At 33.6% G+C, this 27,983-nt stretch overlaps 1 protein-coding gene across 1 annotated transcript; it reads right to left on the bottom strand.

Moving 5' to 3' along the window:
- Window positions 1-221: 221 nt before the first annotated feature.
- On the bottom strand, window positions 222-27,951 carry LOC136123162 (alpha-S2-casein-like). The gene is made up of 17 exons (XM_065877225.1): window positions 27,901-27,951; window positions 26,438-26,464; window positions 25,650-25,673; window positions 25,525-25,566; window positions 25,107-25,133; window positions 23,551-23,574; window positions 23,409-23,453; window positions 21,702-21,824; window positions 21,301-21,338; window positions 21,170-21,191; window positions 19,957-19,983; window positions 18,477-18,500; window positions 18,344-18,388; window positions 17,353-17,472; window positions 4,606-4,755; window positions 2,570-2,657; window positions 222-253 (listed from the first exon to the last, which is right to left on the bottom strand). The coding sequence occupies exons 1-17, from the start codon at window positions 27,949-27,951 to the stop codon at window positions 222-224; spliced, it is 909 nt and encodes a 302-aa protein (XP_065733297.1).
- Window positions 27,952-27,983: the final 32 nt, after the last annotated feature.

The following is a 27,983-nucleotide window of genomic DNA, read 5'->3' on the forward strand; positions in this document are numbered from 1 at the left end:
GTCTGACAATTATTATGTATATATTTAGGAAGTAACCTTTTAAAATTGTAAATTGGAAAAATAATACACCATAAACTTCATTTCTATATGAATTCAGTCTAATGAAAAAATATCACAAACCAACCAATATGGTCAGACTGATTTTTTTAAATTTTATTTTTTTATTGAAGTATATTTTAATATAACAGAATGGTAGTCTTTGGAAAGGAAAATAAATTTTTCTAGCTTTCACTGATTTCTCCACCAGTTATTCCTGAAAAGGGAAAAAAAAATATTAGTTTTGTGTAAAACGTACCAAATGACTTGTATTATAGAGAATTGCTTTTGCTGCTTTATGATTTTAATGTTAAGGGACTATATTGAATGGTCATGTACAAATTCATGCTACAATTCAATGGCACATTTAAGAGAATCAAGCTTGTTTTCCTCTATCTTCTTGTAGATATTATGCATTCTTGTAACAATTTAAAAGTGCAATGTTAATTCAATGCTATGATTTATTTGCACATATGTATATATTATACAGAACTTTTTTGTGTATGAGTGTTGGGTTCAGATCAACAGTCTCCTAATACTGAATGACTTGAAGTAGAATTCCTTCTCTGCCTTAAAAGACTTTTCCAGAAAAGTAGTACTCTTTCCTTTATCTGTTGTGAATTAAGTAATTAATATAATAAGGAATGAAATGCAAATACATATTGAAAATTGTTAAATTTACATAATATCTTGAACTAATTCCCTAATTAATATCCTTTTATCTTATATAAGAGTAAAACAAATAAAAAACCCAAAGAATATAGCAGTAGACAGGGTTTAACTCAACATTTAAGCCTTTTAATTTCCTTGGCAAAGCTGCTGTTAAGAGGCAGCATCAACAGTACTAAAGGCTATCAAGTTTGGTCTTCAATTCTACTTTAAGTACTGATGTCACCTCAGTAGAAATTCTGATTTGGCTGACAGTCAAATAAAGCCTTGCCATTTTCCTGTCCAGTGAATGTTTATAACAGTAAAATTGGAACAGCTTTACAAAGGGATAAAGGAATAAGAGCTTGGAATGAGTGTAACCAATGAGCTAGTTGACCAGTGCCTTTCTTCCCAGGACAGTGTGTAATGACAAGTGGGAGGCAAGGCTGGTGCAAGGGAGGAGGTGGGGACAGGAGATTTGAGATCTAAATTGTCTCTTTGTTTATTTGTTTTCTAAAGCAGTGGTTCTCAATGTGGGGTAAGAATGGCAGTTGAATAAATAACATAGAAAATGATCTGTGAGAACTTTAACAATGGTTTCTTTCACCCATAACTCAACCCAACCCCCTTCCCCCTATGGAAGTTTCTTCCCTATATTGACCTCTATTATTTTAGGATATTCAAGTCATAATCCATATGGATCAATGTCAGGAAGAACTGTCCAAAAGTTGCCTGAGTTTCTTACACAGGGTATGTGTTCCTAATTTCAGAGATCTTAGGCACAGACTGGCAGTACCTCTCCATACCCCACTTTCTGAATTTCATATAGTAAAAATATATTCAAAAGTGGGTTCAGAAGATGACATCTATATAATTCATGATTTTAAAATCTCATGATCATGTATGACTTACAGAAACAAATGCATGGCACTCTCTTCTCTTGAAAATTTCATTTCTTTACCTAAAAAACAAAACACACAACAAAATGATAAAATGTACTTCATTTCCTAGTATTAGACCTATCTTTTCTGGGTAATCTTTATTCCTTAAGAAGTGTGCCCTGGTGATTTCTTCATAACTCATATTTAGAATACTCTAAGCCATCAGACTTAGCTTTTGGAAACAAAGAACTGGTCAAATTACCCAATGAAGGTCATTTATAAATTCCTTTGGCTACAGGAAACAGTCTAAGATATTTAGCAGTGTTTTCAAGGTCCTTTTTTTTTTATCAATTTCTTTTTATCCATACTTTCTTAAATTTCTCTCTACCTTCGTGTCAGTCATGAACTACAAGTATGTATATACTGGTAGAAGGAGAGTGCTTTGTGTCAAAGAAACCTACTGAAGAAACATGTTAATGTGTGGAGTATTGGAGAATAATGATGGCTCTTCAGACTTCTCTGGAGCAGTTCCAAGCAACCATTTAACTTGATTCTGATCCCTGTCAGAACAAGGGAACAAGAAGAAAAGTTGGTACCCCCTTCTAGGAAACAACTACTAGGAATATTCAATTAGTAACAATATACTTTAGAAATTATTCACTGCTGGGTTTAAGCTCTCATTTGTTTTCAGCCTGTGCCCAGGGTTCAGAGTATCTTTGAAGTACTTTGGAATCCCACTTTCCCTTTTATAAAATAGGGACATTTACTAAAACTTGGGGACAAAGTGCTTCTAAATATTTTTCAAAAAATCATTGTTTTAAAAAAGTTCAGAGAACTATTCTTTAGGTAATATGAGTAAGATAAACTGCCTGAAACAAATTTTTAAAATAACAAAAATATGAGAAGCAACAGTTTCTCAAGATCTAAACATCAAGTTATGAAGAACACCAATCCCTAAGAGACAGGAAGCAAAGGAGATGAACCCTATGATTGTCCTATCTTACTGCCTGGATTGTTTCCAGGACTTAGTGAAGGAGATGGACCTGGGTGCCCAGGAAGACCAAGATAGCTGAAATTCACAAGGCAGAGAATCTGAAGGAAAATGGGGGACAAAGACATAGATACAAAGATCTAAAAATGTTAGCCTATGTTCATAGCAGCATTATTTACAATAGCCAAGATATGAAAACAATGCATGTGTCCATCAATAGATGAATGGATAAAGATGTGATATATATACATATACACACATACAATTGAATATTACTCAGCCATAATCAAGAATGAAATTCTCCCATCTGCAACAACGTGAATGGATGTAGGAGTATTATGCTTAGTGAAATAAGTCAGACAGAGAAAGACAAATACTCTATGTTATCACTTATATATGGGATCTAAAAATTAAAACGAATGTATATAACAAAACAGAAAAAGACTTACAATTATAGAGAAGAAACTAGTGGTTATCAATGGGGAGAAGGAAGCTAGGAGGGGCAAGATAGGGGTATGGGATTAGGAGATATAAACTCCTATGTATAAAATAGATAAGCAACAAAAATATATTGTACAGCACAGGGAAATACAGCCACTGTTTTGTAATAACTCTTTTTTTTCTTTCAACTTTTTTTCTTATTAGTTATCTATTTTATACATATTAGTGTATATGGAGTATAATTATAAAAATATCAAATCACTATGATGTATACCTAAAACTAATATATCGTAAATCAACTATACTTTAATATAAATAAATTAAATAATAAATAAATAAATATGTTATCCTAAGGTTTTCAACCAAGTATATATTATTCATATGAAGATACTACCTCAGGTCAGGTAAAGAACCACCTGAAAGGACAAAATGGAACAATTTCTAGCGCTCGCACAGAGCAGGAAAAAGTTTTTGATCATACAAGCCAGAGTAAAAAAAGCTCAGATTTCACAAGGCACTCAGAATAGTTTGATCTCTGCAATGGGAAAAATTAGCTTTAGATCAAAATGTTTCTCTGTTCCTGTTTACTAAATGTGAAAATCACAGTAACCTAATGGTATCCTAAAATAAAACTTTCCCCTAATGTCAGAAATAAGACAGGGCTGTCCATCTAATCCCTTTTATTGAATATTGCAATTTAAGCCAGTACGGTATTCAATATATAATTGGATATAAATAAATGGCATCAAATTTGGAAATTAAAATGTTCATCAGCAAATAAATGGGTAAAAATTTATGATACATCCATATAATCTAATACTACTTTCTAAAAAAATAAAAAGACTGAACTATTGATATGCATAACTACATGGATAAATCTCAAAATAATTGTGCTGAGTGAAAGAAACCACACACAAAAAAGTATATACAGTATGATTCTACCTATATAATATTCTGGAAAATGCAAACCAATCTGTACTGACAGAAAATAGATCAAGGACAAGAAAAAAGGGGAGGGTGGGAATATTAAAAAAAAACAGGAGGAACCTTCTGGCTGTGGTGGATATATTCATTATCCTGGTGATTTTTTTCATGGGTGTGTATAAATATGTCAAAATTTACCAAAGTATACACTTTCAGTATTGGTATGTCATTGTGTCTCAGTAAAGCTGTACAAAATATTTCAGCTGATACAGTATATATTTGCTTGTGGAGAGACTGTTTCTTTCCTGCTCCTACACCTCTCATGCATAACAGGAGTAAGACTGAGGCAACCCACCTGGTCAAGAGAAATAGAGGACTGAGGTCCTGGGGCAGCTGCTGCAATTTCTGCTTCATCAGGCTCTGTCACAGCAGGTGGCTCAGTCTCTGGGATAGAAGGTGGGTTTGTTGTAGGTGGGGCAAGAGACTTAGGTACATATGGATCGGCTGCAGTAGGTGCAGCTGTATCAGGTGGGAAATAAGGTCCCATAGGTCTTTTTGAGGGAGGAAGAAGGCGGAAAGCCCAAGGAGGGGGAGGATGATGGGACAACCAAGAAGGTATGGGAAAACTAGGAATGTGGTAGGGGGTGCTCCAGGAGCAGTGAGAACCCAGGGATATGAGGGTACCCCGGCATCACGGTCAGGATTCCCAGGGTAATTGGGGAACTTATTCCTTGTAAGATAGACAGGAGGAGTGAAATCACTGTCTGGTATGGGATAAGGAATATTCAGAGTTGGGTTAACTGGGTAAGGACTGTCAGGATTGCCGCTGTAATCCTAAACGAGAGCAAAGAAGTCAGTTAAAGTCATTACCTCTATCTTATCGCTACATTACTTATGTTATGACTGTGATGATGTACAATGAGTAAAGGTTATTTTTTAAAGAATTCCAATTTAGTCTCATTCTCAAGGCTAATGTGCTTGCATCACTTACAAAATAAGAACTAATCATTTCTGAAGAAAATGGAAAAAAACTTCAATGTAAAAGGAAATATTTTGTGTGTCAGTGACTTGGAGTGTTATAAACTGCACAATATGCCAGCTAGGCCAGGACAACAATAGAAGAAAAGAAGATGCACAGTGTAGGATCAGTCCTTCCAAGCCTCTTTATCTGCACAGCACGCCTAGCTGGATGCCCTCAGGACCCGCTGAGTCTCTAAAGTGCCCCCAAGGGTGCATTCACTTAGTTATACCTTTTCTAGCTGTCCTTCTGAATTCCTCCCACCCTTCCTCAAAGCTTCTACTCCTTCAAGGCTAGGCATCTTAAATTGTTATTAAGAAGGAAAGCAGACTGGATGTGGATGACTGCTGGCTTTTTTTTTTTTTTTTCCCAATTGAGATATAATTGGCTATGGTTAACAATACCATATTGTGTGTTTAACAGTTGCTAAGAGTGCAGATCTTAAAAGTTTTCATCACGAGAAAAAAGTGTAACTATACGTGGTGATGGATGTTAACTAATTGTGATGATCATTTCACAATATATACTATGGGCTTTTCATATTTAATTTTCCCGATAGTGTTTTAAATGAGAAAATTCTAAATATTACTAATGCATTTACTATTACATTTCACATGATTATTTTTTGGTAGAAGGACCTCCTCATTTTCCTTTAACTTCTCTAGCTTTGTCTATTACATGTATGTAAAACTGTCAGGGAGCTCCAAGGTCACAACCTTATGTAAGAATTTATAGAAAATTAAGACATTTCTTAGTCTCACACACATGAAGTTTTATTTCCTATTATAACTTTGTCAGTTTTCTGAGCAAATTTGGTATGTATTTGTTTATATATTAAGACTCTAGATTCTTTGATTCATTGCATAGCCCAATTATAATCCAAGAAAGTAAAAATTTATATAACATAAATATCATTTAAAATATAAAAAGCCATATTTAATATTTCTTATCATATGTTTATTTTAATGGTAACTGGTTGATGGAGCTATTTTCTTTTCATGTATTCCAAGTTAACCTGTCAGTAACATGCACTATTGATAAACATAGACCCAATTTTCATATTTGTTGGAAAATGCTGCCTTTTTTAATCAGCAATACATTTCTATGATATAAAACTTTATTTATATAATTTTCATTTAAAAGTATTTACCTAATGAAGTGGCAGTGAAATTGGGCAGGATATCAATATGAATAAAAAATTACAATATGTGTAAATATAAATATGCTCATCCTTATAGATGCATTTTTAAGTGAGACCATCACAACAAGAAAAGATAACATGTTATGAAATTATTTAGCTTTTCAGGGAAAAACTTAATAATACTGAATTATTTAATGTTATTAGACAGAAAATGCTATTTTAAAAAGAAAATTAATAATATAAAATATATTTCTTAAAATATATTTATATTTCTTAAAATATAAACAAATATAGATATATTTTACCTCTCCACCGGATGAGACAAAATTCTAAAACAACAAAGAAAACAAAGTTGGTTTTAAGTTTCAGGTCCCTGAAAAAAATCTTTCTTTAGATCTCTACTGGCATTCTGAGTGACTATAACTGCCAAAACTGTGTGAGTAACGTAGAATTTTCTTTCTTAAGCAATATAGTTGTTTGCTTTGCTTTCCTATGACTGTGTAGACCCAGTCCTGTTATTCTAAATACCTTATTACAAAGTAGATCGGCAATGACTGATTTTAATGTCCTACTGGTTCCAGTTTTTCTACACCCTCTTTAAATTTTCTTGTTCATAACTATTTACAAATACTTAGGTACAGGGAACCAAGTGTTTTGATTAATTCTTTGGCTAGTGACTTATTTACACCAGATATTTACATTAGATCATCATTTAGGTTTATCACAAAATCCCTAGGGACTAAACAAGGCTTTGCAATATAACTTATCAATGAATGTAGATTTTTCCTCAGTAGCTTTGGGATATTTTGTTTTTCTTGATAGATTTTCAAAAATTAAAAAAAAAAAAATAGAGTGCCTCCTCTGTGCTGTCCACATGCTAGATCTTAGATATTGGAAAGAACAGACAAGGTTTCTTTGCTTGTGTCTGGGTTACTGTTTCCCAGCTATCAAGCTTCTTCATTAAAATTTAATATTGTGTATCATATTCTCTCCAATTTTAGGTTGGTTTCCTGAATTACTGAGATAAAATATTTGCTCCTGGATCATATTGTCACCTGAAGGTATGATGCATAATACACAAGTGATAGATGTTCCAGAGTGTTCACAGAGACAAATGTCAATGATTCATACTGTGACCAGAGAGCCCTAGATTCTTAAGATTAAAATCTTAACTCTTATAAGAAATTCAAAGTATTATCTCATTGTTTTCATTTAAAAAATTATTTTCAAAACCTTTCTACTTCTTCTCCATATATCTAATGGTATTTGGTTCAAACTGCACACATCCAGATCATATCTCTTGGCCTTTCCTTGCTAGATTGTCATGTTTCTCTACTGCACGCTTGTGGGTAGATACCAGTATCATGTTCTTAGCATGCTCCTGTCATCAGAATTGAGGTAAAAATGACAAAGAACTAAAAAAATTCTAATATATGTCAAGTGATGAATGTTTTAGTGTCCTGCGTCGTGATAATTTATGAGTATTTGCTGCACAGAAGTCATTTAACATTTTGGGACATACTCCTCCTGCTGGTAATTCCTAGGTCATGCTTTCTTCTGCTCTAATCTTTCATACAGGCAAAGCCTTCCCAGATTAATCTCTTAGTTTGCTGAAGTAAACTTAGTAAAGTATTGTCATAAAATTTCATAGAGGCATGAGGAGGAAACCTGGGTATAGCAAAAATTTTATCACACTCTAAAGGGAGTACACTTACTTAATGCTTCTGCTCATTTAAAAGAAATAAAGACCTTACAGTAAATATGTTTAACACAAATACATTTATACTCCACAAATATTTTTCTATCAAATAAGAAGAGATTAATAGCATTAATATTCAATAATATAAATATAATTTAACAGCAATAGTTGTCACAAAATTGCCTTGTAAAAAATCAGAGTTTTAAAATGTAAAATATACTTTAAGGTAAAAACAAATACATTTATACACAGATGAAAAAAAGTTTTACCTCATCAATGAAGTAGAAACACTTCTAAAACAAAAGGAAAAATATTAATTGACTATGGTTATTCATTTGAAAACATCTGTACCAAGATTTTATTACTGAAGAATTTGTACAACTGTATTATTAATATAGTTAATTTCTTCTTGAAATATAAATCGCTAGTATAAATTAGTTGTTTATTATTGTTATCATCATTATATTTTTTTAACATAGACCATTGTCTCAGGAAATTTTATATTGGCTGATAGATTTCGGTTTGTAATTTTCTACATGTACATAAATCTTACCATCTGAAAAATCATTCAGTCTTTTTCATATATCTTGTTTTGCTGTTCTCTTTCACCTTTCAGGTTTTGTTTGCATTTGTGTGTGTGTTTGTCTGTATGTATGTGGTTTGTAGCCACCTCTTAACAGTTGCAGAAGGAACATATGTCCAGTTGTTTTCCAGTTAAGCTTCAATATCTTTTATGAATTTCTCACAGATTATACAACAGAGTATGAGATAAGAATGACAAGATAGTGTAGGAAACTCATCATTTACTATTTTAACAATTAGAGTTTAATTCAGGTGATTTTAGGAGATTGGAAAATATCTTGAAATTTTCACAGGGTGATAATTAGTAGTATCAGTCAATAATCTGATAATAATAGTTAATAATATCAAGTAGCATTTGAGCTCCTACTATATCATAGGTGCTCTGTTAAGTACTTTACATAATTATCATATTTAATCTTCAAAGCCATCCTATGGAGTAGATGTCATAATTTTCTCTTTTTCCAAAAGAGGATATTTAGCTCACTTGTTGGCTAGGATTAAGAATTTTCCATCAGCTATTTCTTACATTAGAGGCTCATCTATTTATAATACACTGGTAGTCATTAAGTCCATTTACTTTAACTCCATTAAGTATTCCTTGTGACTCTACATAAATACTTCCAGCAGTGGGACTTCACTGCCAGAGGAAGCCTAATCCAGTTTTCTATAATTTGAAGATATAACCAGTGAAGATCATCTTCATGGAATTCTGGTTCCCTTTAATTTTATCTTTCTCCAGCCCACTGCATTTCTGAATTCACTTCTTCTCCTTGCTGTTTATTCATTTTCAGATTACACAACTTTTTAAATTCAGATTTTTAAAAATTTCTTTTGAAAAGTTTGGCACAGCAAACCACATGTCCATTAACATATCTCTCTGCTGCATCATTATCAACACTATAATAATTTATACCATTAACACGAATCCCTGTCTATAATTACTTGATGGGTATATTATTGCTGTAATTTAAAAAGTCCATTTGCTCACCCTTGCAGAAGCGACACACACAATGCAGGCCCAAAATAAAAGCTTCATTTTGATTGACCCTATGAACATTAATATTATAAATTGGTTGTTTCAGAAAATATAAAATGTATTTTGTACTTCTCTTCTAGAGAGTGACAAAAGAATGTATGGCTTTATTAGTCTGACTAGGAAGACCCTTCACATAAAATCTGGTTCCGCTATTTAACTACTGTCAGCATTACTTAACATAAATGACATCAAAGTCCAAACTATGTTTTTTGGCAGATGTCTTTCAACAACTAATTGGCTTCTGGCTAAACTTCCTTAAGTGGAAGTCATCTCATTTACTTACCTAGGGATACACTTTGCAATTAATTTGTCTTGGAGGGCTTACCAGGAAATAAAATTGCTTAAACATAGCCATTCTATGGGTGCTTTATTGAGATTTTCTTTTTATAGATTCACTGGGAGATTGGTATCACCTACTGGGAAACATTTCAGGTCCTAAAGGTGTTTTCACCATGTGCTATGGCATAAAAATTTAGGAGCTATGATAAATGCTTTGCTCCAGTTTAGTCTACTGTAATAAAATATTAGGTCTGAAATATATGGAATATATGGAATTCATCCAAATACCAGATAATGTTTTAACACTGGGGACTCAAGTGAAGCTCTGCTTACATGTTACCTCTAATATTACTTACATTTTAATTTGGGAAGCTAACCATATAGAGAGTTTCAGAAGTCAATTGAGTATGTTTGTCTAATATTGGGGGACAGAAATTTAGAGCTGAAGTTATCTAGATAATTAGGAGTTGATTTTATCAGCTGATTGTTATGTGGCAATTAAAATGTTTAAAGTGGATAACACATTTTGGAAAAAATATGTTGAATTTGAAAAGAAGTGGCTGAGGTCAGAGCCCTAGAGAACATCAATGTTTGTGCAGGAGAAAGAAAAGAAGTCCTGCAAAATACCTATAAAAAGTAGCTAGATAAAGACTGTTATAAGAATTACCACGGGGCTTCCCTAGTGGCGCAGTGGTTGAGAGTCTGCCTGCCGATGCAGAGAATGCGGGTTCGTGCCCCGGTGTGGGAAGATCCCACATGCCGCAGAGCGGCTGGGCCCGTGAGCCATGACCGCTGAGCCTGCACGTCCAGAGCCTGTGCTCCACAACGGGAAAATTACCAGGAAGTAAATATCAACAGGTCCAAATAGAATGATGCCCCTAGGGACAACTTATTCTTTTTCTACTAAAATTTCCTCATCTGCAAGTTATAATATTAATAGCTATTAGAAATATAAGAGTACCAGTACCATACTGTCTTCATTACTGTAGCTTTGTAGTATAGTCTGAAGTCAGGATAGAAAGCCCAAAGATAAACCCATGCACATATTGTCACCTTATCTTTGATAAAGGAAGCAGGAATGTACAGTGGAAAAAGGACAGCTCTTCAATAAGTGCTTCTGGGAAAACTGGACAGGTACATGTAAAAGTATGAGATTAGATCACTCCCTAACACCATACACAAAAATAAGCTCAAAATGGATTAAAGACCTAAATGTAAGGCCAGAAACTATCAAACTCTTAGAGGAAAACATAAGCAGAACACTCTATGACATAAATCACAGCAAGATCCTTTTTGACCCACATCTTAGAGAAATGGAAATAAAAACAAAAATAAACAAATGAGACCTAATGAAACTTAAAGGCTTTTGCACAGCAAAGGAAACCATAAACAAGACCAAAATACAACCCTCAGAATGGGAGAAAATATTTGCAAATGAAGCAACTGACAAAGGATTAATTTCCAATATTTATAAGCAGCTCATGCAGCTCAATAACAAAAAAACAACCCAATCCAAAAATGGGCAGAAGACCTAAATAGACATTTTTCCAAAGAAGATATACAGACTGCCAACAAACACATGAAAGAATGCTCAACATCATTAATCATAAAAATCAAAACTACAATGAGATATCATCTCACACCAGTCAGAATGGCCATCATCAAAAAGTCTAGAAACAATAAATGCTAGAGAGGGTGTGGAGAAAAGGGAACACTCTTGCACTGCTGGTGGGAGAACAGTATGGAGGTTCCTTAAATAACTACAAATAGAACTACCATATAACCCAGCAATCTCACTACTGGGCATATACCCTGAGAAAACCGTAATTCAAAAAGAGTCATGTACCAAAATGTTCATTGCAGCTCTATTTACAATAGCCCAGAGATGGAAACAACCTAAGTGTCCATCATCGGATGAATGGATAAAGAAGAAGTGGCACATATATACAATGGAATATTACTCAGCCATAAAAAGAAACGAAATTGAGCTATTTGTAATGAGGTAGATAGACCTAGAGTCTGTCATACAGAGTGAAGTAAGTCAGAAAGAGAAAGACAAATACCGTAGGCTAACACATATATATGGAAGTTAAGAAAAAATAATGTCATGAAGAACCTAGGGGTAAGACAGGAATAAAGACACAGACCTACTATAAGGGACTTGAGTATATGGGGAGGGGGAAGGGTGAGCTGTGACAAAGCGAGAGAGAGGCATGGACATATACACACTACCAAACGTAAGGTAGATAGCTAGTGGCAAGCAGCCGCATAGCACAGGGAGATCAGCTCGGTGCTTTGTGACAGCCTGGAGGAGTGGGATAAGGAGGGTGGGAGGGAGGGAGATGCAGAAGGGAAGAGATATGGGAACATATGTACATGTATAACTGATTCACTTTGTTATGAAGCAGAAACTAACACACAATTGTAAAGCAATTATACCCCAATAAAGATGTTAAATATATATATATATTTAAATGTACTGAGCACAATAATTTTAATGACCCTTATATGTACACTAAAGGTTGCACATAACACATAAAAAACCTTTACTGGATCATAAATAAATGTGGCCTATATTAAATTAATATGGCAGATGTAATAAACACTAATCTCTTCTAAAAAAAAGGAACTATGAGTAATATTAATAATTGTAAGGATAATTGAGACAAATATATAAATTACCCTGCACATAGCTGTTCAAATGGTTTTAGATATGATAATCATCATTATTACTTTGCCCCACTGAACATCATTGAAAAGGATAGATTACAGAGGAAATTTTTTTTTTTTTTTTGTAGTACGCGGGCCTCTCTCTGTTGTGGTCTCTCCCATTCTGGAGCACAGGCTCTGGACGCGCAGGCTCTAGACGCACAGGCTCACCGGCCATGGCTCACGGGCCCAGCCGCTACGTCGCATGTGGTATCCTCCAGGACCGGGGCACGATCCCGTGTCCCCTGCATCGGCAGGCAGACTCTCAACCACTGCGCCACCAGGAAAGCCTACAGAGTAAATTTAAAAAGCACCAAAAAGCTGTTAGCTTTGAACTAGAGGAAGATCACCACATCCCTTGAGACTTGAAGGAGACAGTTAAAGTTACGTTCAGAGTTAGATCAAGTTATTGAAGTGTCATACTAGGGAGGTGGATAGTGTTTAGGCTTGATGGACAAAATATTTGTCAATAAAGTAGAAAGGCAAATATTTTTCCAGTGAGATTTTTTCCAGGGAGTGTTGAAGAAGGCTGCTAACTCTAATGCCAACAAGACAAATTTTGATAAGTAGTCTTTGGTGACCAACAATGTTAAAAAACAAACTTACTTTAGTGCTCAGCTCCTTGCATGGAGTGGCAATAGAAATTTAGTTCCTGTTTGGATGTTTTCCCATAGGATTAAGTACAGAGGTGCAAAGAATTACACGAGTTATCAAGATGATATTTTAAAAAATCAAGGGTGAATTCTGAGCTGTGCAAGAAAGGAAGTGAGGCGAATAAGAAATAGAGGAAATGGAATGTAATAAGAGTGTTAAGGGATAGAGTGTTCTACGAAGACAAAGAAAAAAGGGATGGAGTGTTCTACGAAGGCAAAGAAGAATTATCTTAGCTTCTACCTCTTACCCTTTCAAAATATATGGCATATGTTACCTCCTTCTGAAAAACACTTCAGTGTTCAGCTTGAATAAGAAGCGAGCCTAAGAGGGCTTGGACAGAATGGAATACAATGAGAGGGTTAAAGGATTGGAGTATTCTACCGTGTCTAAGAAAAAGTCTCCAATTTTCAAATCTTTTCACCAAAGGTACATATCATGTAATGTCACTCCCCTGTGAAAACTCCTCCAGTGTTTTCCCATCATAAGCAGATGCTTAACACAAATTTCTAAGCTCAAATAATTTTCATCTTTATTCCTTCCTCCTAAATCAACTTTCCTTTATCTTTCCCTATCCCTTTGTCTTCTTGGACATGTCACCCCCTTAGAGTTTTCCCTTACATTCCATGCATGAATCCACTTCTTTGCATTTCCTGTTTCTCCATTTGTTGATACCATTTATGGGGGGCCTTGGAAGGTTTATGTTCTCAATGCCTGACTCCCTACTTTAGTGTGACAATGTGACCCGGGATAGGAGGATTGAGGGATCTGGTGAAGATTTGGGATTAATGCTGTGATAGATTATGAGCACAAATAAATCAAAAATTGGTAAAACAATGGTTGAATAGTACTGTAAACCTAGCTGTGTTTGGAGAATATAATTTGTAGTGTTCAAGGTTATCCATTATGAGAACTAAAATTGCATTACCCAGAAAGTGTACAGTTATTTTGGTGGTAATCAAGCTGGTGTAAACTGATTGTTAAAGGACCGTTTATATTATCATCCATAGCCTAGTGGGCCAGTATGAACAATGGAAATGATGATTACACACCAAAGAATGCACTTGAAATTTTATTTTCAGAGGAAAAGAAATGTAGTTCTGCAACTCAGAAAGAGTAGGGAAAGTATTTTAAATAATCATCAACTAAGTTTTATGAAACCACCATACAAACCCAGTATATTCAACATGAACTAACAGGGAGAATATAAATAATTCAGGAAATATTCTGCACAGTCTTCCTTTCTCTCAACATTTGTGTCTTATTAGTGGGCCTCTCCAAACATGTTGGTAGTATGAAGTAAAGTGGTAGATAAGAAAATGTAGAAGATAGATTTTCCAGTCAAGCCTAAAAAGAAAAAGATAATACAATATTATCTATTAGATTTATATTCAAGAAACAATGTATGCTTGTATACAGAACACACACCCATCCATCCTATTCTAGCAGAATGTTGTTATTTATAATGATTATTAGTTAATATATTTTAGTGTTCAACATGATACCTAGCACATAGTAGATGTTTTTTTGTTTGTTTGTTTTTGCGGTACTCGGGCCTCTCACTGTTGGGGCCTCTCCCGTTGCGGAGCACAGGCTCCGGACGCCCAGGCTCAGCGGCCATGGCTCATGGGCCCAGCCGCTCCGCGACATGTGGGATCTTCCTGGACCAGGGCACGAACCCGTGTCCCCTGCATCGGCAGGTGGACTGTCAACCACTGAGCCACCAGGGAAGCCCCATAGTAAGGTTTTAATAACTATTTGTGGAGCAATTTAATGAATGAGTGAAAATTGATAGCCAGGTTCTTCAATCCTGCATATAAAAGAAATATTTATATTTATTCATTAAGTGGTAAATATTTACATTTTTAGCCAATTTTGAAGGAAAATTTATTCTTATTTTCTAAATAGTTTATTAGACATAAAATGCTTTCTACATTTAAAACCCTTTTATCTAATTGAAATCTAGGTTTTAGGGAAAAAAATCATTATGCAAAATGACCTTGGGCTGATACTTTAAGAAATTGCTTAAAATTATTAAAATCTATTGTGCATTTTTTTGTTTCTCTATTTCTTTTGTAATTTTTCTGCCAATTCAATACCTTTTGACTTCATTTTTTCTCTGCCATTGCTTTGCTTAGTCTAGTTTTAATTATCTGAAAGACTTAGTTTATGACTTAAGTCTGATGCATCACGAACTTTTTGTACTACCAGCTACTTCTCATGCCTCTAATTTAGCATCTGGCACCTCGTATTGCCATTCCTGTATCTTTGTCTAGCATAGAGCTTAATGAGGATAAGTTTGGTACCTTATTTCTGTCTCCCTCATGTCTCTCACAGTATAGAATACGTGATCAGCTTTTGAAAAGTGTAAAACAAATGTATAAATAACTATAGCAATGGACATATTGCTATTTATAAAATACAGCTGTGATTTCAGCTCTTATTCACAATAGTTATTATTCTTCTCACATAAAATCATTTTTTGAAGTTGTCTGATCCATTTTCATCATTTGGAGAGCCAAAATGACATGACAAAGCAAATCATGTTTGTGACAATGTACTTAAAGCCAAAAAATCCCCTAGGTGGACTTTAGGTGTAGTTTGGCATCAGTAGTGGTGTGTTGGAGTCCTAGAGCTGGAAATCTGTGTTAGAGTCTTGGCTCTTCCACTTCTGCAGGGTGATTATGAACAAGTTTTTTTAACTTCCATGGGCCTCAGTTTCCTTATCTCAAATTGGCTGATAATATTAACCACCTCCTTGGTTTTTTGTGAATATGAAATTTTTTAATATAGGCAAAGGGCTTAGAATTGTGACTAGCATTGTAAGGCCTCAATAAATTACTACCACTGTTATTACTCATTTCTCTGAAACCTACTTTGTCTCATTGCAGGACATATAAAAGGAACAAGAAGATAACTTGAGTGAGACAGAATTCCAAGATTGGAGATGACCTATATACTGCAAGGACAACGTAAGAAAAAGAAAAGGTGACTGCACAAAAAAGCAACACTGATGTTTATTCGTCTCCTTGGCCCTTCATCCTGGCTTTAAAGCAATGGTTAAAATGTCAAAGAGAGACACTAAGAAAAGTAGATTTTGTGTATTTAAAACAGTGGTGATTTTTCCAGAGAAAATAATGGAGAGAATTTGTTTTAAACTAGCTTGTGTAGGAAAACTCTCTTCCACCAAACTGAAATTCTGAGTCTGAACTCAAAGGTGATAAGTTAACATCCTTGTGACCATTAAGCTTGTGACAATTTCCACCCAGAGCTGTTGCTTCTGGCTGAATGTGTTATCAGCTATAGAGAAACTTTCCTATAATTTATTTTCAAAATATTTATAAAATGCATGCACATACACAGATCACTTACATTTGTGAATCAAAAAGGTGTAAGCAAAATTTAAAATATTTCATAAACCAAGTATGACTTAATTAAAGTTGAAACTCTATTAACATTATGCATTCTTCATACAAAAATCCTATTTATTGTTTAAATTATAAGCCTAAAGATACCATAATCAAGTAGAAGCAGTTAATTCAAGAATCTTAAAGGTATCTCTTTAAAAGAGAAAGGAATAATATATTTTAGTTATGTGCTTATAATAAAAAGCAAAAAGAATATTTACCACCCCATGGAAATATTTAGAGCATCATTTTGGCATCTCATATTCAAACTACAGATGCTAAATTCTTATTTTTTCTAATTATAGGACAGATATCTTTAAATGCTACATGTATATCTAATAAATTAAATCATATTTTTAAAATCCTGAAAAAATGAAGTGACTTGACCAAAGTCAAAAGCTTATTTATGTCAGGGCTTCTGATTCCAATCCTATATTTTTATGTTAAACTGTCAGTTCTCTGGGTGCAATTTCCTGCTCTCCCACTTATTCCTAATGTTTAAAAAGTTTCCTAAGTCACATTTTTTAAAAAATGAAATAAAGGTGAAATGTTAATTAGAGCTGTGTCAGGCTACTTTTTGGAATTTCAGATACTTCTGTGAAATGGAAGTCATATTCTCTATGCTGACCCAACTTGAAAAATTGCTGTAGGAATAAACTGAAATGTTATAAGCAAACACTTAAGAAATTTAAATCCAATGTAAACACAATTTATCATTATAATTATTTCTGCTTATTGTAACTATATTTGTACTATATGATTAATTTAATTTAATTTCCAGCCTAGAATTTTTACTTAATTTTGTTTCAGCTTCTACTTGAGAGCTTGCTGGAATTTAATTTCCCTATCTTATTTTTACTATAAAAGATAAATCCGTTTTTAAAATTAAAAATAAAAGGGAGAACTCACCAGATAGGGGACAACATTTGTCTTAACGTGATTCCATGGCTTCATAGTTTTCTGATACTGAGAAATAGTCTTGAGATACTGGGGCCAGGTTAATTTCTGATAATATTGGTTGATTTTGTCCTAGAAAAAAATATAACTTTTCCGTTATCCAATGCGTCAGAGCACTCTTGGACATAACCAAATAAACTAAAGCTTTATTTATTTCGATAAATTCTAAATGATACCAAACAGACTTAAGCAAAGGAGAGGTTATTCATATAAAATTAACTCTATGTTTACATTCATAAAATAAACTGTAGGATTAAGAATATTCTTTGGTTATTTCAGACCCTAATGCCAAAGTATTTAAGCAGAAAAAAAAAGAAAAGAAAAAAAAGGTGTGTGTAAGAAGGCAAGGGGATAATTTCTTAATTTACTAAATAAGTGTCTCAGATTGTGGCTTCTTTTCCATGTCTGGTGGAAACACCCTTGTCCTGAGAGTCATATAGAATGTGTGATTTATCTTAGAAGAATCTGTGACACTGAGTCAGTTGTTAATCTCTGAGTGTCACTTACCTCGTAGAAGTAAATGAATTAATATAGAGAGAGCACTTGGTATAATGCCTGTCACATATTAATAAATATCCCTCTCCTCTGTGTTGTATTTTGAACCATCTATATGGGTCCAACTATAGATTATTATAGAGATTAAAATTGGAATTAAACACAGTGACATCTGCCTTCAGGATAATTTCCTGTTTTTACAAAATGAAAAATCAATGGGTTTTTAGAATAACTGGGGAATAATGGTTGAGTGGATACATGGCAATGATCCAATTAGTACAATGGGAGAATGTTTTTGTAATAGTTTTGACAAAGTATAGGGAAGACTTTTATAGAAATTAGACTGTATTAAAAATAGCATTTTTTTGTTTATATTTTTTGAGAGGATCGCAGTTCAGTGTCCAAGCTGAGACTGGTTGTGCTACAAAGGCTTGCATGGAAAATTTACCAGAAAATTTAGGCGATTCTTTCCTTCTTCAGTCAATGTAGTTTTCTGTTAATAATAAAAATAAACTGTGATAAATACAAAAGAAAATATGGGATAATATGTAATTAGTTTTGTTTGAACGGAAATTTCTTACCTTAGTGAGTACTTCGGTTGATTCCTTAGGGAAAGAAAATGAGGATCAGCTTTACTTAGATAGCTCACGAGTAATTTTGTCTATATCATTATAGTAGAGAATTAGAGCTAATTATTTTAATAATTCAAGGCAAAACCACTGTTACCAAAAAACAAAGTACTACATTATAGGAATGTATTATGGATTTAATGAGTTTAAATATTCATTATCAAAGCATTCTCTGTGTCCATATGATATTTGACTGAAAATATATTTTGAATTTTCCATTTACCTATATTGTTCATATAATGTCAAATTCTCATGGAGTATATGCAGATGCAAAGGTGAGGAGAGAGAGAGAGAGAGAGAAAGGAGAAAAACTAAAACTAATCAGGCTGTTGAGGTATGTGGCAGAGCCTGCATGCCCTTTCTGGGAAGATCATTGTTTTCTTTTTTTTAGTGCCTGGGTACCCCCAATTTGAGAGAAAGGGTAAAGAATGCTTCCTCCTACAGTGAAGATGAAGATGTTGGGCTGTGCCTCAGGCCACAAGACTGTGGGCTACAATCCATGCTCTCCAAAACTTCCTCTCCCAGGAAGTTTTCCCATTGTGCTTACACATTTGGCTCACTGTAACACAGCAAGTGTTCTTGAACCTGTGATTTACACAACTCATAACCCAATCCAGTATTCAACACTTTAAACAGTGAGAGAGACTCAGGGTAGAACTATGGTGAAGGCAATTGACAGGATGTTGATTTGGCTTTGGCTTATTTTAAAAATTACTATTACCAATGAACCAGAGTCCAGTTGAACATTATCAAAAGCATGGAGTAAAACAGCTACTCTTGGCTATGTATCTACTTCATTTCAGACCTCTAAAATGACTCTGTGTATATTTCTTACACGTTTTTCTTTATGTCTAATGGCTATTTTGATGTGGCTCTGTTAAAAAATTATCAATACCTAATTTACTTAAAATAATTAACAGGAAAGCACAGTATTTCTTAATAAACTAATTGTTTTATATTAAAAGTACCATTCTCCTCACTATATAAGCTACTAGAAGATTCCTTGAGAAATAAAAAAAGTAATCAAAATCTGGGGACCAGGATGATTGAATCCTTAGCAGTATATTTTTGATATTTGTGGAATTAAAGATATTTCTCATGTTACAAAAAGGATATTAGTATGAAAGGTAAAAAAGAAAAAGTAAAATTTCCAGTTCAAAAAATAGTAAAAGTTTGATTAAAAAAAAGAAAGAGGTAGTGGAACCATATAAAACTTATGTGGAAAGTCTGGCTTACATGGAAGGATTAATTGAAAGAATTCAGGGCAATTGAGAGAAACACATTAAAAGGTGGAGAGAAATTATATTTTTAAGTAACTTACAAATATAACTCTATTTTATTAAAAGCAGAACATTTCAGATAGACCTAACTATTCATATTAGTTTTTGAAAATATGAGTTAAATAGAGCTTCATATAGAAATAATACCTTACCATATCAACAGTCTTCTTTGAATTTTCCTTAAAAAAATTTAAAAACGAATTAGGCATTTTATTCTCACTGTATTGGTTATACATAATTTCATCTTGAATATATGCAGAAAACCCCTCTTTTATAAAGAAGAATAATTAATTTTATTTTTATTGTGTTTTCAATCGCTGTTGTATCCCAAAGATCTAAGATCATGTAAGGACATAATACTTGCTAAATACATATTTCTTAAGTGAGTGATGAATGACATATCTCATCAATGAACCAATAAATATATAAATACATTTTATCTGACTGGATGCATAGCCACATTGTTTCCCGCTTATATTTATGCAAAATAAGTAATATTTACTTTATAACCATAACAAACTAAAAAGTAATTTCTTAACTATATTTAATATAAGTGGTTTTGACTTACTTCCTGAGAGGAACTGACAGATTCCTTAAAAAAAATTGAAATGATGCATTTAATCTTACTCGTAAAATTATTTCTGTTTTCTGAACTTTTTCATTCATTATTAAATAGGAATAAAACTAGGCAATTTCTTGGGCTTCCCTGGAGGCGCAGTGGTTGAGAGTCCACCTGCCGATGCAAGGGACACGGGTTCGTGCCCCGGTCCGGGAAGATCCCACATGCCGCGGAGCGGCTGGGCTCGTGAGCCATGGCCGCTGAGCCTGCGTGTCCGGAGCCTGTGCTCCGCAACGAGAGAAGCCACAACAGTGAGAGGCCCGTGTACCATAAAAAAAAAAAAAAAAACTAGGCAATTTCTTGTGTAACGTGAAAATGTATTTAATCATGTGTGATATGCTGGAAGACGTTTGGATAACAGCACTTTGTATGGATCTGGATGAATTAGAGTTCTTATTTCAGAATGATACATTGGATTCCTCCCACTCTGTTTATAAAATGTAATATCTACACCATGTCTTCTGGTGTGATAGCAATATTAATGGTGACCTTTAAAAAGAAGTAGTGTTAACATTTTTGGCAAGGTCTACTAGAACAGATCTAATCTTTGTATCCTTGGATGTGTACATTTTTGTTCTGCCTTCCCCAGATTTTTCTTTGAGATCTAAAGATCCGATTTTCCTATATTATATAAATCTAGATTTATTGCTTAAAAACTACATCAAAGACTGTCTAGTACAGTGTATAATAAGTGTATAATATCTTGCTAGTTACCAGGGTATTGACTTTGTAGGAAAATGCCTTACCTCACTGGTAGAGAGCTGCTGTCTGCTTTGTAACCAAAAAAAGGGTCAGGAAAACTTTTGTTATTTATTCCTCATATGAGAAAAAGTTCCTTAAGACAGACTGCTTTATGAAACAAAATGGTAGAGAGTACTTGGAACTTGGGCAAGTTACTTCACTTTCTCGTATTTTCTTAACAATACAATATTTTTGTTACATGAAATTAATGATTACTATCCCCTCATATATTAGAGACTTGTTTGAGGAGCCAAGCAAAATGATGTAGGAACATACACTTAGAACAATTCAAATTAAATTTCTTATTTGTCACTATGGTTACTATTGTTATTTGTTACTACATTTGGGCTATTTTTTGTTTGCTATTTAATTTCTGGACTACAAGATTTTATTTGCATTTGTTCTGCTTTCTCAGTTACAAGTCGTTGGGACATTTTGCCTCTAGCTATTTTACATATATTTATCCTGAACTCATCCCTCACCAAAAACAAAAAGAAAAACAAACAAGCAAACAACAAATAAAAAAGCAGCACTCACCACAGTGGGAATAAAGGGCTCAGCACTTCTCTTAACTTGAACCCATGGGTACATAAGAGTTGGACCTTGATATAGAGCCTGGATATATTGGGGGAACTTCTGATAAAACTGACTTATTTTGCTCTAGAGAGAAAGAAAATTATCAATATTTACTCTAATGCTGAATTTCCTCCTTGTGTCAAAAGCAGATTTTGGAAGAACCAAGTTACTTAGAACTTTATTGAATTAGATAATTTATAAATGGTGGCAAATTTACCTAACAAGAATAGTTTAGTAACATAACATTTATTGTAACTGTTCCTACATTTATAATAAATTGCAAAATTAAAGAAATTATCTGATTATTAAGGCCTCCAGAACAATATCTATGTGGAAAAACCAAAGGTATGTATAAGAAAGGAAAGGAACATTTCTTGAATTAGAAGGTAAGTGTCTGTCATTTTCTTTTCCATGTATGTAAGAAGTCTGGTCTTTGGAGTCAGATAGAACTGAACTTTAATTCCCTTAATCCTGGGTATTGGAATCCATGACCCTGCTCATATTGCTTAATTTATCTGAGCATTGTTTACCATGTAGGATTATATTTGTTAAAATATATAGCAGTTTTCATAGTGCCTGCTATGTCTATCTATCTATCTGTCTTCTATCTATCTATCTATCAGGCTCAATAAATATTCTAGTAAATTCCAGAGCCTTTGATCTGACTCTGATGATTGTTTTAGAGACTAAATATAAAGCCACAGTGCCATCTTCACTCAGGAGAATTTTAATTTCATAGAGATTTGAAAATAAATGGGCATGTAGAATGTCAACTCATCTTTAGAATTGCCTGGGAATAATTATTGGATGAATTCAGAATTACCTTAAAAGAGTGGTACAAAAGAAAAATGCTACTAGAAGCATTTTGACAAAGTTAAGAATGGCCTTTCTGGCAGTCAGAATTTCCTAAAAAGAGAGGTCTTATCTGGGGAGTCCCAATTTTTAAGTATTCAAAGAAAGACTGCTTCTGTTCTAAAGGTTTTAGCAGGTATGTCTGCTCTGTGTAGGGATATGATAATAATAATTGTTACCTTCTTTTTAGATGCACCTAACTACTGTGCTCCAAGCAATTTTTTGCATAATTGAAATACATATCATCTAATGTAATTCCTCAGGGTCAATATAACTATCTTCATTTTTAGTTGAGGAAACTGTAGCTTGGAGAGGTTAAGTAATGATTTGTGAAGTTGTGGTTGGAATATAAGTTGCTAACTCCAAAACAGGTTCTCTTTCCTTGTGCACACAGCAAGCTTCTCTAATCCGCAGAGGATGGGTTACATGACCTCCTATATATGGCTTGGAAACCTTTACACTTGCGGTATCTTTCTATGACACTGTTGTCAAAGAGAAGTTGAGTGGACAAAAACGTGACACCTCAACTACACTGGTATCTCACTCACACCATTTAAACTTGAAATACATTTTCTAAAGTTCGTAATTCCTTCAAAATCAGTTGGATAATTGCCCAACACTCATTTTTCTTAAACTATAAATCCACAAGTTTGATAAGATAATAGCTGGAAATTAAAGTAACAAAAAATATATTACTTACTATAAATTGGGGGTAAATAACTCATTGGGATGGAATGAGTTGTGTGAACATTTGGGAGAAGAAACAACAACACTATCATGGTTTACTTGAAATTATAATTTGTACAAGAAATTTACCAGTTGTTTCAGGTATTGCTTATCTTCCACAGTAACCTTAACTTTCTGTTAAGAAAACAAAAGCACTTGCTATAAAAATACACAAAAAGAAAACAGGGCTGGGTGATATGAATTCCATTTTATTTGAATGAAAATTACTTACCTCCCTGGGAACTTCAGCAGGTTCCTTAGGGGAAGAAAAGAAGAATTAACTTAACCTGCATGATTTAGCCTTAAAGTTGTACTAGAGTAGAAGGGGCAGTTAATTAAATATAATTATGGCCCAAGCTACTATTACTGAGAAATTATGTTATTTATTACAGATTAAATAAATTACTGAGAGCCCTCACTCTATGTAAAATTAATAACATGTGACTGAAAATATGTTTCATTTTAAAGCTTTCATCAATTCTATGTTATTCATACAATATCAGATGCCTAGGGAGTGTAGACAGGAGACAAAAATATTACAAAGTAGGACTAGTGAGGTGTGTGACAAACTAAATCCTGCAAACCCTTTCTACAGGACACAATTGTTATTTATGAGAGGCTGCCATTGGCTCTCCGTTTGAGACAGACCTGAAGCTTAGAGAAACCGTAAAGCAGACTTCCTAGACACTAAGCAGGAAGTCTTCAGGCTATGCCTCAGGACACAAGCTTCCGGGCCATGGCTATGCTTCTTCCTTTCCAGACACTTTTTCCCACTGTGCTCATTGCTTGGATATTTCTACCACAGCATGTCTTTATTATACTAGTGACCATTCTCTCTTTCACCTCCGCTTAAACAAGAGGTTCTCAAATTTTAAAGTGCATAAGCATGCCCAGGTGATGCTGATGCTGTTACTTGAAAGGTAGCGCTTTGAGAAACACTGCCCTAAGCAATATTGAGAGGTTTTTCAGGCTAAAACTACACTGAAGGTGAATGGTAGGTTCTTGATTTGACACTGGCTTGATTTAAAATGTACTTTCCTCTGGAGTCAGATACCGGATATGTCTGTCAAAGAGCACCAATGTACATTGTAAGAGTTTTGTATGAATTATAGTAGAATTTTCTATTTGGTGATAAACATACAACCAGTGGTATTTATCATTGTTTATTGCATTTATTGTTGTATCTCCAGAGATTAACACATTTATTATTGTACTCCTAGAGGCTAAGGTAGTGTTGGGGGCATAGTTCTTGTTGAATAAGTGCTTTGTCAAGGGAATGAATGGATGCACAAGATAATTTTAGGCAAGTCATGGATAAGCTTTTCGTTCTCATTGTAATAGTCCTTACTTATTTTATTATGTATTAGGAAAAATAAATCATTAACCCAACTAACATGCCTTTGGAAGTAAATATATATTGTTTCTGTGATAAACAAATTGATTGAGTCAATTTTAAGAAAATATTGCAATAGAAAAATAATTTTAGAAAGAAGAAAATAAGTTTGAGACTTCAAGAATGAAAACCATTAAAAGACAAGTTCTTCATTCCTCATAGAATCTGGGAATGAAATGTATTAGTTGATTCATGGGAAGATATATTTTCTTCATTTGAATTAGTCATAGAACTAAGAGAAGATGGTATACTTTTGGTCTCATTCTTTAAAGATAATCTTGGTTTTCAAATTTGATTGACTTGAAATATATTTTCCAAATCCAGGTTAATTTCAATGTGGTTCTAATACTATATTTTACTTCACATTGTACTACTGATGTGAAATCAATATGTACCTCACAGAATGTGGAACAAATGTTCTCCTAAAAGAAAACAAAACCAAAAAGATATAGCATTTACTGAAATCCAGGGTAATATTCTTGAGCATAAAGTGATAGCAAAGAAAATATAATTTTTTGAACAAAAGGGTACAGAATTAAGGAAGAAAAGTAAAGGTGATGAACTTTTAACAAGAAATTCTTTCTAAGATATTCTGCTTTAAAATTGTGGCTCAAAAATGGCTCACAAGTCTTTTCCTGGAATTCTTTTCATGTTAGTCCATAGCATTTTGGCGAAACAATGAAAACATCACCATTTTCATAATCATAATAAAAAATAATAATCTTTTTGGCTGAATGAGAAAGTGACCCATGTTTGATAGGAAAAGCAGTCTCATCAATCGAAGATTAACAAACTAAAGTAATCAGGATGTACCTTGCTGGGATGAAGGACCATATTCTTTCCCTGCTTATATTTCTACGAACTAAATAAATTTATTTTATAACTTTGATTAAAAAAAGAAAGTTAAAATATATTTAATTTAAGAATTTAGGACTTACTTCCTGGGACATGTTGATAGATTCCTTAAAGAGAAAGACAATATTACTTATTTACCTAAATTAAATTCATTCTAGCTTAATACAATATCAATCTACAACCATTATCCATTGGGTAGATAACATATTAGTTTTTACCTGAATTACACAACAAAGTTAGCCAAAGTTTCACTCCCTCTACATAATTATTATATTTCAGATAACTAACTAATTTTTCATTGTGCTTTGGTTTATGAATAACTGAATCAAAAGCTCTCCCAAATATCATCCACAGAGAAGAAAGAAAATATTTCCTCTGTACAATTTCCAATGTTCTTTTTTTTTATTGTTATCATGTTTTGTCTTTTTAAAAGAGATTAAATACACCACAAGAAAACAAGAAAATGCTTAGGTGACCTTGAAGTTGTCTGTGGGCATCTGTTATGGCCAGGAAGTCATTTGGAAAGTAGCATTTAACATAGTTCCAGAAAAGCTTGAGTCCTCATTGCAGAAACATAGAATGGATTCCTGTCATTGTACTCACAAAATGTTCATCACGACTTGTGAACAAACATCATTAATATTGAGAGGTCTTCAGAAAAAATGCACAAATCTAATCTTGGTGATTTGAATGTGTAGATTTCTTGGTCTTTACTCCTCCATATCTACTTTTTTTTTATGGCTTCACTTCTAATTGTCTCTGACTGTAGTTCTAGACTCACTGGTGAAAAACTATTTTAAGGACAAGAGTTTAGGGCATATTATGTTTTTACTAAGTGAAAGGATTTTATGTTGACACCAAAGTGTCTTACCTCACTGGAGGAGACATGTTCCATCTCCTATAAAAGAAACAAAAACAAATACAAGTTTCAGTTTTATGGTAGATTTTAAATGCAAAGCTATCTCACTATTTTTGTTTTGTTTTGTTTTTATTGTTCTTGTTTTGATGGCAAGAGACTTTTAGAAATTTGTTTCTGGAAGTGTGTAGTGTTTAGTTGATTTTTTTCATTATTATTGTAATATTATATGCTCTAATATTAATAAGCAAATCATTCTGTACTTCAAATGAATCCTTTTTATAGCTTAATGTATTTATTGCTTTTAGGAAGTGTTGAGTTAGTTTTTCAATATTTGATATTAATCCTGTCACAGTTTAAAATATAATATGATGTATGTGCAGATGTGCTACAGAATTTTAAAATATTATAATACCATCACATTTTGTTTTATTTCATTTATGTTAATTGCTAGATTTAATTAATCTTAAGGGAAATACTGACAATTACTGATTTAGAGAGAAAGGAAGAAGAGTAGTTAAGACTAGGAGATTATAAACAGAAGAAAGAAATAATGAAGCTTGGTGTAAGATTGATCCCTGAAGTATTATTACTATATTTTTCTGTTTGCCTAACTAGAATTCTTACTCTGGCTATGCTCTTGGATTGGCTCTAAACTTAATAACAAAAACTTTTCAAGATTGATATGTGAGATATGGAAATGCAAAGGAGGCAAAGAACTCTGGTTACCCTGATGATATAGTGCATTTGTAGGGAGTGAGACACTGGGTGGAAGAGGGATTGGCAACACAGGCTGCAGGGTAAGGAAAAAACTGAGTTACTCCTGAGGAAGTTAATAGATTGTGTGCCTGTGTCTTCGAAGCACTTCACATGAAGAATCTAGTCCTTCTTTATCATCGTGTGATATGAATATTATTATTACATTCTTACTAGAAGAATACGATGCTTTGAGAAGTTAAGGGATGACTTTGCGTTAGGTTATTTGGCAAGTAATTTTCAAAGTTAGCACTCTTCAACACATGCTTGTTTCCTGTCTAAGTATCATATCTGCTGAGGTACTGTAGTCAAGAATGACGGAATTCTGACATGTGCTTGAGAGATGGTTTGGGAATCTACATTTTACCTGTCGCTCTCCTGAACTTTGAACGATGTCCGTGTTATGGTTTAATATGTTTCTAACTTTTAGGAAGTGGTTCTTGGAGTGAAAATAGTTCCCCAGTAAATTCAAACAGATATGGAAGAAAGTGTATGCCTTTTAACCTAAGACTAAAATCTTTCCAACCCTACAAGGAGAACACTTTATAAAAAGTATTTTTGTCCACCTTGATATCTTGTGTAAGGTGAGGCCAACGTCATCTTTGATTATAGGTTTTAAAGGTCACACTTCCTTGCTGCCTACCCCTGCCATTGTCTGCATAAAAGATTCACTATTCTTATATTCAGGTAATAGATACTCATAAATATCTTATTATACTTACATGCTTTGCAAGAGCAACAGCCAAAAGGCAGGTAAAAAGGAAGAACTTCATGTTTACTTGGTCCTGTGAAATAGATAGGGAGC

Source organism: Phocoena phocoena, chromosome 5, assembly GCF_963924675.1.
Source record: "Phocoena phocoena chromosome 5, mPhoPho1.1, whole genome shotgun sequence".
Taxonomy (NCBI): Eukaryota; Metazoa; Chordata; class Mammalia; order Artiodactyla; family Phocoenidae; genus Phocoena; species Phocoena phocoena.